Source organism: Stegostoma tigrinum, chromosome 14 (assembly GCF_030684315.1).
Source record: "Stegostoma tigrinum isolate sSteTig4 chromosome 14, sSteTig4.hap1, whole genome shotgun sequence".
Lineage (NCBI taxonomy): Eukaryota > Metazoa > Chordata > Chondrichthyes > Orectolobiformes > Stegostomatidae > Stegostoma > Stegostoma tigrinum.
The window spans coordinates 48,533,900-48,549,893 of record NC_081367.1 but is presented as its reverse complement, the minus strand read 5'-3'; the positions used below and the strand labels follow the sequence as shown (position 1 = coordinate 48,549,893).

The window sequence follows — 15,994 nt, the reverse complement described above, 5'->3', positions numbered from 1 at the left end:
AATATTTGTTTTAGTTTATTATTTGGTCCAATATATTGTCTGGTTCGGTTTGGGCGAATTGGCCGCTTCCGTCAGTTCATTTCCCGGCCTGCCTTGCTGCAGCCTCTTCGTCCATCTTGGTAGCAGGGCCGGCGGTGAGTTAGAGATATGCTCGTTTCTAACAGCTATTTAACTGTTGTTGATGATATAATGGAACCTCATCGTAGAAGTATCTGTTGTATAATATAGTGAGATTTAGATATTTATTATCTGAGAGAGTTTATGTCAGCGGATGTTTGCGATAGCGAACGGATTGTACTTGGTGTTGACTGTCCTCCTGTCTTTTTCTCAGATCCAGCTGCCCCGAGCGCGCTCGCAATGCCCGGAAGGTAAGAGCTGGTCCTGGGGGCCGCGCACACTTAGGCTGGGGCAGCTTCTTAGAAGCGCCTGATTGGGTATATCATCAAGGGGCTGTGGGTAGAATACCGGGGCCCTTCTGCAAACGTGTTCGTTTTTCTTCTGATGCCTGTTAATATGGATTATCGTTTCGGCTAGTGGTTTAGAGTCAACAGGCCTATCCAGTTCTCGTATATCTACTCACCCTCGCATTGCATCCCTCATTCTCTTGTTCAAAGTATATCCTCGTGCGTTTGATTCAGTGATATCCATGGCGCGCTGTAAAATTAAATGAGATTTTTCAACTAAGTGACTAGTACTCTCCGGGAGATAATGAACGAATTTCAGATCTGGCCTGGTTTTTTTTCCGACAAAGAGAATCTTCTGCAATAGAAATCAATAGAAAAGTCTGGAAATGCACTGGGCTGACATCCGAAATAATAGATAAATATTTTGCCTGAGATTGTTCAATGGAGCCTTAATTACAAAAACAAACGACCGGACCCGAGAAATACCAAATAAAACAGTAAATGCTGTAAAAACACATCCGGAAGCTTCTGTGGAGACAAGCAGTTAACATTCCTGATCAAGTGATCTTCCATCTGAACTCTTCTAATTTATCTATCTGGAATTCTTTGACTTAATGTCTTTTTCATTTTATATTGAAAAGTTAATCATTTATTTGAGCTTCTGTGTAAAATACAAAGCTCATTTTGTATCTTATTCTGCAGATTGTGGTGTAAAGCTGTGTTTACAGGCTATAAACGAGGCCTTCGAAACCAGAGAGAGCACACTGCTCTACTGAAGATTGAGGGTGTTTATTGCCGCAATGAAACAGATTTTTACCTGGGCAAGAGATGCGCTTATGTCTACAAGGCAAAGAAGTACGTATGCATCACTGTGAATTGCATATGCTATATTCCTTTGACTGATTTGTAATGTTTGTTGTACAATCATTGTTGGAAAAATGGGGTTGTTTGAATTCACTTGCTATGTTTGACTTTACTTGCATGAAAGTTTTGCGGTATCTGGTACCATATGTGTTTGTTCCAGTGAATTGTCGTTATGGTAGAATTAGCATCTTAGTTTGTGTAGTATTTAACAGAAGACCAAAATTTATTACCTGCTTCATATTAGTCTTTTAGAAGTTGACCAGATTTAAATGTATGCTCGTTTAAAATACATCCTTATAAATGTATCAGGTTTACTGTAGATCTCACCTTGAATCTGTTCTTGATAGTTATTGAATTCATTAACTTTCAACTAGCTGATAATGGAAAAACTCCACCATTTGTTTATGGTTGGCAGTATGATCTTAATGCTCCATGTTGTGTTTTTGTTTTTGACCGCAGCATTGTTTATGGATTTTTCATTTTTAAAAGTGCTATGCAGCTGTATGTGCACTCTAATTTTATCTGAGTTGCTTGGTACATTTTTGCTGTCCTGGAAGGGGGTGATAAGGAAAGAAAGAGAATGATTATTATCTGAGATTGTTGAATCCATGTGGCTGAGTTTTGTTTTTGGATTTATCTTTGGTTATGTAATTTTACTTCTCAAACTCTTCTGAAGGCTACATTAGAAACCCACTAAATGATAACATCTAGCTGGGTAGTAGTTCACTGTTGCAACAATGGCTCTTTGCTTCACTGGTTTCCACTTGAGAAAGCATTGTTCACCTTTGTTTTTAAATGTAATTTTCTTTTTCTTTTTGAAGTAACACTGTGACTCCTGGTGGTAAACCAAACAAGACTCGTGTCATTTGGGGTAAAGTAACCCGTGCTCATGGAAACAGTGGCATGGTGCGTGCAAAGTTCAGCAGTAACCTGCCTGCTAAAGCTATTGGGCATAGAATTCGTGTGGTGAGTGCCAGAATCAATCTTTTTCAGATGCTGATTTTATTATATTTGATCTTCCAATATTGAACAAATCCTCATGGTGGCCTGGGCATCTAGAGGTTTATTGGCTGTGTTTAGTGTGTATATTATAGTGATCAAAATTCTCCTTTCATCACAGAGTTTGAGCTGCTTGTGTTACCGTTCAGCAGCTTGATTATGTTCTAAAATATGTTTTTGTCTGTTTTAAAATAACTCAAGTTATTCAACAGTCTGTACCATTTGTTTCACTTGGAGCACGTCATCATCAAATTTAAATGTGTATTGCTTCAGATATCTTTGACAGATGACACTGAATTGTCCCGTCAGGGATAGCATTTTTTTTCTGCAATGGCTTATTAGAAAATACTGAAATAAATAATTTTTGTGAAGGCTGACCACCATTGCTGAATTGTTTATTTTCCAAGCTAGTTGGTATTTAGATGATTTACAATGTGAGGTTTTTAAAAAAATGCTTTGTTTTTTTTTTGCAGTCTCTTTAGATACTCAAGTCATTTTTGGCGCAGCTAAGTTTGGTACAATCTTGACTGCAGTATGTTTGAACAAACCTAGCACAATTTACTGGTTTTGGCTTGAGGCAATCATTGATTTTTTTTTGGAAAAAACCCAACTGTGAGGGAGTTTGTTTGCTTGTAGTCAAGCTGTATCTGTTCAGTTGCACAAAACTTACAGACATTACAAAATCATGGAAATAAAATGGCTAGTGATGACACCAAAGAGAGTAGTAGCTGGGCAAATGTGTTTCTCCACATATGCACAGCTTAAATGTATTGTGACTCATTTGATGGAAATAGTAAGCTGTTTGTGGATGGTTCATTTTATTTATTCACCTTTGATTTTTTTTTAAATTTCCAGATGCTGTACCCATCAAGGATCTAAAGTGCAGCTGTACATAAATTGACAATAAATAGTGAAATGATTTAAATTGCTTGGTTTTGTGTTCTTACTTGTGTATGTAAATGATCGTGGAACAAATTCTTAGTGAAATACAAATTGCATGACCATTTTACAAATCTGTATGATGTGACTGATGTTTATTACTAAACAGTTTTGTACCATTCATGAAATCTGCAATGGATCTGTTTAGCCTTATCCTTCCCTTGGTTTAACTCAGTGCCTTCGGTGTGTGATATTTGTTTAAAGTTTTTATATGGAAACAACTGATCAAACTCATTCTTGCAGAAATAAAACTGATTTTGATTGGGAGAATGAAGAGAAAAATACCAGCTAACTTCTCCGAATTTGGAGTATTGCATGTAGTTGGTGGAAGAAATTTTTACCAAGCTTGGGATCCCAAACGTTTTGAGGTAAAAGAGGATGAGCCGGGAAAGTATGCTATGACCATGAATACTAGTTCAGCACCAGTTGGAATATGCCCATTTGTGCACATGCTACCTTAAGTATGCTTTTACTTTCCTAAAATGTTCAGAAGAAATTAGCTAAAAAGGTTCTAGAGATGAGGATTACAGTTGTGTGGGATTGCATAAATGAGGAAAAAATTGGATAATTTGTATCGGTAACTTCAGTGCATGGATTTAAGCTGCCTGATAAGACAGCTACAGGTGACTTGAGGATAAACTTTTATGCAACACTTTAGTTGTAATTTGGATTGCAGTCTTCTGTGAATACAGATGCAGTAGTAGCTTGAAGAGGGAATTGGATATATACCTGGATTAAAAATTGCAGTGTTGTGAGAAAATTGGATAAAATTTAGAGTGCTATGCATAGACTTGATTAGTCATAACTTCTTGTGCTATTCTATGGATAACTATTGGAAAGCTTCTATTACCTTGTGTTGAAGACACAGAATTTAGGAAAGAGCATTAATGTGCATTCATCTGAATTACAGCCAAAATATTAAGTCACTAAAACTGTTTCTTGCTGGGAACTTGCAAGCCATCATAATTACATAAATATGCATACTTAAATCACTTTCCATAGAGAACAGTGAGTGATCTTCAAGGGATAGGCTGCATTAATCATGTCTTCAGTTGCACGTAGCACCGGAAGTAATTCAAATATTGACTTATGGGAGCCTGCTTACTCCTTTTAACCTAGTTCTGACTGCATCTTTCTTTTCTATTTACTTCGATAGAATGGAGAACAGAAAGCCAATTTTAAAAAGGAAAACCTTGAACTCCTGAACTATGTCGCTGGTGGTCAACCGTTCCCTGTCTGCTGGCATTCAAACTCTCTTCCTTATAGATGCGTCACAGTGACTGCAGCTACTGCTCATTTCTGGAGTTAATGTGACGTGTCCAAATTACCCACATGCAATAGAATGGGCATGCCGCTAGGCTGAAGTGCACTTTATGATAGCAACATTTTTTTTAATAGAAGTCATTAAACTTAAGTGCATCAATAGTGCTTTGTTTTATTGTACAGGATTCTTTTAAAAGCATATTTTCCAAAATTTCCAGATTTTGAGATGCCATGGCTGAAGGCAGCTATTCATAAAAGAACACTTTTGCCTTTTATTAAACTTAACCTCTTGAAAACACCTTGTTCCAAGTTTAAGGGAATTGCAGCCTGCAGCCGTCATCACAGTGACCTGATTGGGAAGAGTGGCCTGCAATCAGTTTTTGAAAACAAAAGTGACATCGCAGACAATTTAAATTTGTTAGCTGGTATCAGAAAGGGAGAAAAGTCAAACCAAACATCAGATCAAGACTTGATGCACAAGCTTGTTTATCAAGATAGAATCTGTTAATGAGCTCAGGCTTATCCTCAGTATTCAATAACTTCACAGGTTGTGCATACTAATATAAAAAGCAACATAAGTGAATAATGTAACTAATGATTAACTCATTAACAATGGTGGTGTGTCAAAACTGTAATATTTGGGATCTCAAGTGTACTATTGTGAGCCATGCCAAACATCTGTGGTCAAGTGTTTAAAAGTTCGAATAGCTTCAACTGGGAATTTATGAACTGGAGGTTTACAGACTGCAATACATGCAGGGAGGGAGAAATCTGTACTAAGAGGCCGTCACAGGATAGGGTGTTCTGATATAGTCAGGAAAAGGAGGGTATGAATGACTGCAAGTAAGGTAGGTGAATGAACTCCCAGGACAGGAGGATCATCTCTGCAATTCTCCATAGGTTTGAGGCTCTCACCTTTAGATGGATGAGAGTAGGGCCTGTGGGATGGATAATTGAAATGACCATGGTACAGGGAGCCAAAAGGAATGTAGTAATAGGGGACAGCATTGTTGGGGAGATTGCTCTTTTCATATTTTTTTGTTGAAAGACAAAGTCCAGGTGGCTATATTAGCCAAGTGCCAGATTCAGGATATCTACTTTGAGCTTGAAACGTGAGTGGGAGGATCCAATTGACATGGTCCAACTAGGCACAACCTGGTCAACATGGACAAATTGAGCCAAAAGGCCTGTTTCTATGGTGTATGACTCTTTGGCCATGGAAACATATGATATAGGTAGGACTAGGAAAGATGTGCTACGTAGCCAGCATGGGGAACTAGGCACAAAATTAAGAAGCAGAATCTCAAAGGAAACAATCTCTCCATCTTTACATAAACCATGGGCAAATTGGTATAAGGTTAGATGAATCAGTGGTTGAAAGACTAATGTAGGAAAAGTGGGTTCCTGTTCATGGGGCATTAACACTACTAATGGAGAAAGTGGGATGTGTAGCAGTGGAATGGTTTACACCTGAACCATGCTGGGACTGGTATTTTTGTGAAACCATAACTAAGAAAGTAGAAAGTGTTTTAATGGTAGGGGGCACGGGGCCCAAATCTGGGAGCTTGTGATGAATCATAGAGTGGGGTAAATGCACTCGAGGAAGGAATTAACGTGGGAAATGATAAACAGATGATGATGGGAAGATACAGAGAATGCTGATCAAATAGCAAATTTATTACAAAAATAATAAAAAGGGTGACACGATGCACGTAGCATTCAAAACGTGTTTGGAACACAAAAACTACAAGAAAATGACCATGAAAAGTTATTACTCTCTTCCTTTGTTTTCCAAGGAAGAGAAGGTTATTAAAATTCTCAGACCATGCCACATTTATAATGATCACACCTGATCTCTGTGCTGAATTTGTAGGGTCTAAACTGTCATATAAGCAATCATCACAACACTAGTACGAGTCACGTATCAAATGCAAGGCATAGGAATGACATGCAAAACTGTTGACAGAACTCCAGAGAACACAGGTCAATGCAGACAGCTTCGCTACAAATAAGAAATCCATATAATGGAGAAGGGAATAGGCAATTACGTTGATAGATGACAAAGGATGGGAGATGGTACAAGTGGAATATAAACTCTGATATGGACTGGTTGTGTAAACAGCCTGTTTATGTGCAGATATGTGAATTTTGGCATACTCTCAACTGCCTTGAAATTTTTCCAAGTGTGGTGCCCAGAATTAGATGCACTGCTACAGCTCCCATTTGTACCTGGAGATGTTTTCCAAGTACACAGTGCTATAAAATGCAAGTTGTATTGAATACAAACAATTTGAAGCACTGTAAAAGTATGGTAAGAAGCAGTTTTTCATTAGCTACTTGTAGAATTTTATTGTGAGGACATTGTAGATTAGAGTTAAGTGATCCATACAAAACAATTTCATTTAAAAGCATTCTTTTGTCAGTTTGAATCTTTGCCAGGGTATGACAAGGAATACACAGACCATCTTGAGCTAATGCTAGTTATAAACAAAGGTTTCTTTCTACCACTATGTGCTGAGATGTGTGAACAGTGAAGTGTTAAGATTTGAAAACTATAAACATTTATCTGCAGTTTGCCATATTTAAGCATGGCACACCATCTTAAGATGACACAGAAAATTTAATCTTTGTGTAGGTTAAAAATAGTTTTTCTGCAATTTGTACAATTGTGTGGAATCAGTTCAGAGGACCAAGCTATTAAGACCTGCATCTGACATTGAATTAAAACTTATTGTACCACCCATAATGCTTTTATCTTACCCCAGCTATTTCAGTTTTTTTTTCTTTGTTTGTTGTTCTTTGTTATGGCCCTCCCTAAGTCCGGAGTTGTGGAATTCCCTTCCTAAATCTCTCCATCACTCTTTATTTTCCTCCTCTAACATACCCTTGAAGACTTACTACATTTAGTCTTAACATTTCTAAGGTTTTAGTCCTTGATGTGGGTTTGGTATCTTTTCCAATGCTGCTGTGAAGTGCCTTAGAATATCTCTTTATACTTGTCCTTAAGAGTGAAAAGTTTTTAAAAAAAGAGTTCTCATCCTCAAAAGATCAGAACAGGTTAGAGAAAAATATTTCCTGGCTTCTCAAAATGACCTGCTGTTTTGTCTTAGTCATGTCTTCCTAAATGTTTGACTGTAAAAGACTATAAATTTTCCTTTTCAGGATTATAAATTGAAGTGGAAATTGGAGTATTGTGAGAAAATAACTTTCTACCTCATAATCTGAACCCTTGATCTTCAGAATTTTGTTTATCCTGTTTGTACTTTTCTCCCACTCTTTTTAAATGTTTTAAATATTTGTCTTTTGTCTGTTTTGGTCATAATTGAGTGATTGTGTATTTGAGGGTTTTGTCGGGAGATAGTTTATTTGCATTGTAGCGGATTAAAAATCCTTTCTCTTCCTCTGTTCATCAAAGTTGATTGTTTTGTAATAACTAGTTATTTTTCTATTACTGATGGAATCTTATGTGACTTGCTTTTGTCCTGAACAAATTTCAGTTAGGAATAATGGTCACTTTATGATGGCTTGTAGAACAGTGGGGCTTGCTTCTCAAATACTAGTGACAATACTGTAGTTTGTATTCATAGCCAATGTCTGCTTAACTTTTTTTTTCATATAACTTCCCTGACCTCCAACTGTCCATTGACCTTAAATGATTTGTCTGATGGCAAGAACTTACCCCGTGAGAATTACAGACTGCCTTCTAATCTGCAGCAGTTTAGACTCTAAATCATCATTAATTACTTTTCTCTAAAATGAGAGGAAAATTCAACTACTGATATCTCATCTAGAAAGATTATTTTATATTTATTCAATCAGAGAATTCTAAGCTTTGTCTCTATTAGAATAGATAATATACCTCTTTCAAGATAGCATAATGGTGACAACACATATCCACCTCATTGAATTTTTCTGAGATACAAATAATACTCAACTTATACCACGTAAAGAAACAAATGTAAATGTTCAGCCACTTTTGATGTACTTCAACCAGATTGTCTTAACTTGAACTGGCACACAGACAGAAACACCCAAGAACATAAGAACTAGGAGTAGGCCGTTTGGCCCTTCGAGCTTGCTCCGCCATTCAATAAGATCATGGCTGATCTTCTCATGGGCTCAGATGCATGTACCCACGTTCTCACCGTATCTGTTAATTCCTATTGTTCAAAGAAAATCTACCTTTAGCTTTAAAAATGTTTACTGTAGTAGCGTCAATTACTTCACTGGGCAAGGAATTCCATACATTAACAACCCTCTGAGTGAAAAAGTTCTTTCTTAATTCAGTCCTAAATCTGCTCCCACTAATCTTGAGGCTATGCCTTCTTGTCCTAGCTTCACCTGCCAGTGGGAACGTCCTCTCTACTTCTTCTATCTTATCTATTCCCTTCATAATTTGATATGTTTCTATAAGATCCCTCCTCAATCTTCTGAATGCCAATGAATATAATCCCAATCTACTCAGTCTCTCCTTATAAGCCAACCCCCTCAACTCCGGAATCAACCTAATGAACTTCCTCTGCACCCCTTCCAATGTCAATACATCCTTCCTGTAGTAAGGAGACCAAAACTGCACACAGTACTGCAGGTGTGGCCTCACCAGCACCTTGTACAGCTGCAATGTAACCTCTCTGCTTTTAAACTCAATCCCTTTAGCAATGAATGACAAAATTCCATTTGTCTTCCTAATTATTTGTTGTACCTGCAGACCAACCTTCTGTGATTCATGGACAAGGACACCCAGGTCTCTCTGCATTGCAGTATGCTGCAACTTTTTACCATTCAAGTAATAATCCCTTTTACTATTATTCATACCAAAATATATGACTTCACATTTATTTACATTGTATTCCATCTGCCAAACCTTTGCCCACTCACTCAATGGATTTATGTTCCTCTGCAAAGTTTCACAGTCCTTTGCACATTTAAACCTTTAGTTATAGTATATTGTTCAGCCAGTTTCTGTTGTGGTTTCTGCAAAGTACATTATGGATATACCGCAAATTATGTTTTAACCAGCACCTTATGAACTCTTGATAAACCGGCAAAACTTATACCTCAAATACTATGAAGTTCACTGTATTATTCCGTCCAAATAATATAGTTTCTAAAAAATTATTTACCTCAATGTAAATGTTGTCGTTCAGTCAGACGGCCACATGAAATATCAACAGTTGATTCCTGCCATGTCCGAGAAGTCAGTTGAGGGTGCGAATGAGAAGACTCTCAGCTATAAGTTTTTAAGGCAAAGGTGCATTAGTATTTAAGTGATTTAGGCTGTAAATAAAGTTTAACAGTGATGTGTATACCCTCTACATTATGCTTCTATTACTATGTGTGTTTTTACATTGGTTATGTGGACTTTTGATTTATCCAAAATATTTCATCACTTGGCACACTCCTGGCCCCACAGTTTCTGGATAAGTTTACTAACAAATGAAATTGTTGGAAGAAGCTAACACTAAACTAAAATAATTTACTGTGACATTTTGGGTATAATGTTTGTAGTTGCTTAGTTATAAAAGCCAATTAAAAAATGATTTTTAATGAAGATGTAAATTCCAATATTTTTTGTCAGCTACAATTTGTTTTATTGCCAAAGTAGCTGTTGGAATGGGCCAAAGTACTTAGCATGTTAATGTTTTGATGCACATCTGAGCAGATGAACGTATCACAACATCACCTGTCACTACATCAGGGCGGGTAGGGAAAGACACCAGCTTGATGCTGTTCAGAAATAAAGTAACTTTCAATCCATGCAAAGTTTAAATGAGGCATGATGAAAAGTACACCCAAACCCAAATTGCTGAGGGCACTGTCTGTAGATGACAATCATTGGTAAGCTTCAGAAGGAGGCTATTTGGCTCATTGCATCTGTACCAACACTGACCATTTTGGCTGAGTGCCAAACCCTCCTGCCTTTTCCCAGAGACCTACACAAATTGAATCTGCTTCCACAGACAGTGCATTCCAGAGCCTAAGCACTTGGTGTAAAACTTTTGTCATATCACATTTTCTTAATTTTGCTCAAAATCTCTGCCCTCTGGTTTTCTATCTGCTGAGCTGTCATAAGCATTTTCTTTCTTTAAGAAAATTTCTGCATCTTCTACCATCCAAGGAGCTCTGGAATAGTTTGCTCAACCTTTTTCCTTTTTGAGCGAATACACCTTTACTGTGCATGTTCCATCTGCTCTTTGAAGGTCAGCCACTGTTTTTCCTGGTAACCTTTGATTTCAGGTTACAGCCCAGTTCCGTTTCTGCCTTATTGAAGTCGGCTCTTTGCAATTTGATTATTCTTCTCAATTGGTCATTGTCAGTTTCAACCATCACCCTAGAAGTTATAATACGATGATCAGTTCTTCCTAAATGTTTGTCTGCCGACATTTGTTCTCCTTTGCCCACTTCATTCCCAAGAACCATTGCCTCCTTTCTTATTGGATTGGACATATATTGCTGTCGGAAAATCCTCTGGCCACAATCTGAACACATCTTGGCAATTGGCACAGGAAACTAAAACCTTGCCTCCTGCACCACGTTTACAACCACACGTTCTATCTTCTTGCTTTTGTACTCGCATGTGGTACTGGGAGTAATCTGGAGATTGCTTCCTTTGAGCTCCTGCTTACTAATTTTCTACCTAACTCCCTAAATTATGATTGCCGGACCACAGTTCCCTTCCTATATGGGGTTGGTCCCAGTGTGGACCATAATATTTGAGTGCTCAACTCTCCCCAACAAGAATGCCCTGCGGCCATTCTGTGATATCCCTGATCCTGGCACCAAGGTGACAACGGTGGCTCAGTGGTGTGTCACAGTGCCAGCCACCCAGGTTTGATTCCACCCTTGGGCGATTGTGTGGAGTTTGCACGTTCTCCCCGTGTCTGTGTGGCTTTCTGCCAGGTGCTCTGGTTTCCGCCCACAGTCCAAAAACGTGCAGGTTAGGTGGACTGGCCATGCTAAATTACGCATAGAGTCCAGGAATGTCAGATAGGCTAAACTATGGGAAATGCGCATTTACAGGGATAGAGTAGGGGGAATATGCCTGAGTGGGATACTCTTCGGAGGGTCAGTGTAGACCTGTTAGGCCAAAAAGCCTGTTTCCACACTGTAGGGATTCTAAGAATACCATCCTAGAGTCATGTCGACAGCCACAGAGATGACTCTGCTTCCCCCACCAACACATCACAATTGCTCTCATATTATTCTTCTCTTTTGTATTCCTGGGCAATATGCAGTGCAACAGACCTGGATCTTGCAAAATGATTTTAAGAAACCATTACCTTGCAATGTTTGTAGAATGGAAAAACAGTTGTTGAACAGGATCTCTTGTGCTGTCTGCAGTTTTCTCTTGGACTAACTTGCAATTACTTATTCCCTATTTGTGTGCATGTCCCTATGATGTGGTGTGTCCACTTTTTTGAACAAATTCCAGCTCATGAAGGCAGCTCAGGCACCACAGAGACCTGAAGGCCTTATGACACTTCTTGCATGTGTGCTTGCCTCGCACAGATGAAGTGTCTCCAGATCCCTCTGTGGACACAGGCCAGGCATTCAGCTTGGTCGAGCTGCCATACCACTAAATTGCTTCAAACTTAACTTATGTTCTATTTACTGTAAACTGGAGATGAATGGAAAGTAGAGATTCCTCATCTTTTACCACAAATCAGCACTCTCATCTGTGCCTATAAATTTTTATATCCACAGTGCTAGTTTAGAAATTTACGTTCTCAATATCCTGGAGTTGCTCAACAACCAGTTGACTAACATCTCTCCTTTGTTGTGACTTTTGCTCTGTTTCTTTGCTGTTGAACCATATTCTAAAGTCTCTACTCCTGAAGGTAATATCTATAGGCTTTAATCCTCGGGCTGTATTTGTGCTGCTCTCCACAGAATGTCTACCTCACAGGTCCATCTTTCTGCCTCTGATCCTGGTGTGAAGGTTTATTTTAGCATAAGCACCTTTCTGGGAAAGAACATAATACTATCCAGCTGTGATAAGCCAAATGGTCCTCTATTTCTTGAACAGGTGAATTAAATTAGTTTACAGTAAGTTAGTAGCATGCATGCTTATACCACTTTGGGCATTAAAAACTATTGGAATCAAGCCTGGACTGACTTGATTGGACTTGTTCCTAATAATGATTGCAGCATTCCTGAATGAATTAATTTGATTTTTTTAAAATATCTTAATTGCTTCTTCAGAGTACAAAAGTATTAAAATACTTTGTCCTTGGAACATCTGTTCGAAGAAACGGTAGCAGCTAAAGTCAGGAATTTGTATTTCTGTGCTCTTAGCAATTTTTTATTCTTTGCTTTATGGTTGGCAGGAGCTTAGCCTGTAGAACACAGCATTATCAGGCGAGCTGAAATGGCCCCTCCTAAAATAGCTTTATAAGCAGGCTGGTAGAATAATCTTGTATCCAGGTCTTGCAATCAGCAGAAACGTTTGTGTTCGCTGCATGGTTGGTTGTAAGCTACAGCAAGAACTTGCTTTGTTGGCTGTGTCATGGATCCAACAATAAAGCTGTTGAAGTGACATAATTCCCAGGGCAGTCCTGTGTTGTTTTAATAAGCTGAAAACTTGGCTCTTGAGGTCCATTCAGCTCAACGATAGTCAATGTTTCTTGGGGTTTTTTTCATCATTGGATGTTGTGTTAATTGTGGCTGGTACTACCTCCCTCAGGTCACCTTGCAGTTCTGTGGCTGGGGAGGAGGAGGATCGGAAAGGAGCTGCAATAGTTGAAATTTGGAGATGCTTTCGACTCTTAGTTTAGAGGGTGCTTTTGTGAACATGTTCTGTGACAGCTGGGGGCAGCCCTAATAAAAAGAAAACTTCTTAAGAAATAGAAGTGCTGGAGAAGTTCAGCCCCAGTTCTTAAAATAACAAGTTACATTGGAACTACTCTGGATCCAGATTTGGGGTCCTCAGGGACCCCTGCAGGTGTACTGCAGCTTCTAAGCAGAGAACAAGGGTATTTGCACTGTCTAATGACCCTGTCGTAAGAATAGACAAAAATGAATTGGATCAGAATCAAGTACACAGACCACTTCCAAGCAATGATCTGCGTGATTGGGGGTGGTTTAGATGTGAAGGTCATGATGAAGAAGGAGGAAATAAAGATATTTGAAAGATGAACAACACAAATAGATGTTAGTGGGTATGATCTCATAACCGATACAGAGACATCATTGCAAGGAAATCAAAGCTGGGAATTAAATACTCAGGGGAATATGACTGTTGAAAAGATAGACAGGAAGGAAAGGATAGTGAGTATCTTCATTTGTACAGGTTGGGAGAAGTATGAAAACAGGAAATTATCTTGGATCAGATGATACCTCCACCTACATGGAGTCTACATGAAATAACAAGATGTTATTTCCACCTCACAATAGGTACACCATAGGGCAGAATAAATTGGGAGATAATTAGAACATATAAAAAAGACAATACATTAATTGTGGTGACTTTAATCTTCTTGTAGATTGCTAAAATCAGATTAGCGCAGAGAGCTATAAGGAAGACATCATAGTGTTTTCAGGACAGTTTCCTAGAACAATATGTTTTGGATCTAACCAGGGATCAGGCTATTTTGAACTGGCATGGTTAAAAGAGCAGTTTGAATATACAGGTTGAGTAGTTCCCCCTAGAAAATTGTGACTATACGTGGTAGAATTTAGTATTCGGTTTGAGAATGGGAAACTTGACTTGGAAATAACTCTGCCAAACCTAAATAAGGGCAATTACGAAGGGATGAGGGTAGAGCTGGCCAGAGTGGACTAGCAGAGGAGTTTAGCAGATGGTTAATGAACAATGGCTAAAGTTTAAAGAAGTTTGCAATTCATAATGAAGAAATACCATACTGAGGAAGAAAGATTATAAAGAGGAGATAAACCAATCATGTTTAACCAAGGAATGTAAGTATAGCATCAAATTCAAAGGGGAAAAAAAACAATATCACAAAGATTAGTAGTAAGCTAGAGGATTGGGAAAGATTTAATAATCAATAAAGGGAGAAAATAGACTTTTGAGGGTAAAATGGCAAGCAATGTTCCAAAAAAGATGCAGAATTAATGTTTCAAGCTCAGTTCAGAACTGAGGAAAGGTCACCAGATTGGGACCGCTAACTCTGCTTTCTCTATACACATGTTGCCAGATCTGCTGAGTTTCAACAGCAATTTAAGTTTTTGTTGCCAGCATCTACACTTCTTTGTTTTATTTTAGTTTAAAAAAAGAGCTTCTTCAAATTTATACAAAAGGAGAGCAAGGCCAAGTTGAACATTGGCCCATTTAATGAAAAAGGCTAGGGAAAAAATAATGGAGGAATCAGAAAATGGCAGAGGAACTGAACAAATACTATGCATCAGTAAAGGACATTAGTATCATTATGGAAGTGCCAAATAATGAGGGGTTAAAAAGTGGGGTAGGTTTGATATCTTGGCTGTATTTACCCAATGTAAGTTTGCTGTGATTTGGGTAGTAATCCCGCAATTGTTACCTTGGAGGTTCAGCTTTTAAATATAGCTGCTAAGTGTTCAAACTTTTTCATCAGAAACCTCTTCTCATCTTATCAATGCCACTGGTATCAACATGGACAACAATGACACCTGGATCCCTCCTCTCCTACTGCAAATTCCTTCTCAGCCAGAGATGTTGTTATTACTGGCATCAGGCAGGCAACTCCACCCTTTGGGACTCCTGCTCACAACTAATTAATCCATCCCCTAGCACTACTATGTTCCTAAATCCTCGTCTAAACCACCTATGGAGTATCACGCCCAGTTTTGGTCCCTTTATTTGAAAAAGGAAATGCTTTAGAATAACATTACAGAAGATTTATTTCATTAATTCCCAGGATGAAGGGCTTATATTATGAAGTGTGAACAGGTTAGGCCGTTGTTGGAGTTCAGAAGAACAAGAGATGGTTAACTGAAACAAAAATTCTGAAGAATATTGAATGGGAAGGTGCTAACAATGTCTCTCCTCACATGCTGACACACCAGTTGGTTTTTTTCCAAGTCTATTTTTATTTTGAGTCATTTCAAGATCTTAAAGAACCTAACCCTGTTCCTAATCCTGTCTTTGCACGTTGAGTATTGAAGTACTGCCTTATTGATGTTAAGATCATCATTTAACATTTCACCAATATACTTTTAACATAGAATCACATATACAAATCTCGGCTTCTTTGCTGTTTTTGCTAAGTCTCTTATTCCATCTACCTACTTTCAGCCTCTCACTATATTCCTTGTAAAAGTTATATTCACCCTGGTAAAAAATTTCCGATTGTAAGCATATTTACGTCAAACGTGTGGTGTCATCCTCTGGGGAGAAGTTTTAGAGATGTTGGGCTTATCTCTGATACCAGGTTATCACTCAGATTCCAAGGCGGAACCACTGCAGTTTACAACATCTGGTCATAAAACACCACTTACAGGGACCTATTTTCTTATCAATTGTGATATCACAAATAGTAGCGGCACCGCCCTCTTTTGTTTTGGCGTATCTGATTCGTCAATATTCGGCT

At 38.3% G+C, this 15,994-nt stretch overlaps 2 protein-coding genes across 6 annotated transcripts in view; one reads left to right on the top strand and one right to left on the bottom strand.

The window, feature by feature from the left end:
- The window catches only part of iqcg (IQ motif containing G), a 90,180-nt gene that overhangs the window by 47,621 nt on the left and 26,565 nt on the right, over positions 1–15,994 (bottom strand). For all 5 annotated transcript variants that reach the window (XM_048542172.2, XM_048542175.2, XM_059651126.1 and 2 more), the window contains exons 2-3: positions 9,593–9,699; positions 581–654 (exon numbers count right to left, since the gene is read on the bottom strand). The gene's annotated coding sequence lies outside the window, so the exon portion shown is untranslated. The remainder of the gene's footprint in view (positions 1–580; positions 655–9,592; positions 9,700–15,994) is intronic.
- rpl35a (ribosomal protein L35a) lies at positions 46–3,192 on the top strand. Its single transcript, XM_048542178.2, has 5 exons — positions 46–134; positions 332–368; positions 1,107–1,259; positions 2,090–2,234; positions 3,123–3,192. Exons 2-5 carry the CDS (start codon positions 358–360, stop codon positions 3,144–3,146), a joined length of 333 nt encoding a protein of 110 aa, XP_048398135.1. The 5' UTR covers positions 46–134; positions 332–357; the 3' UTR covers positions 3,147–3,192.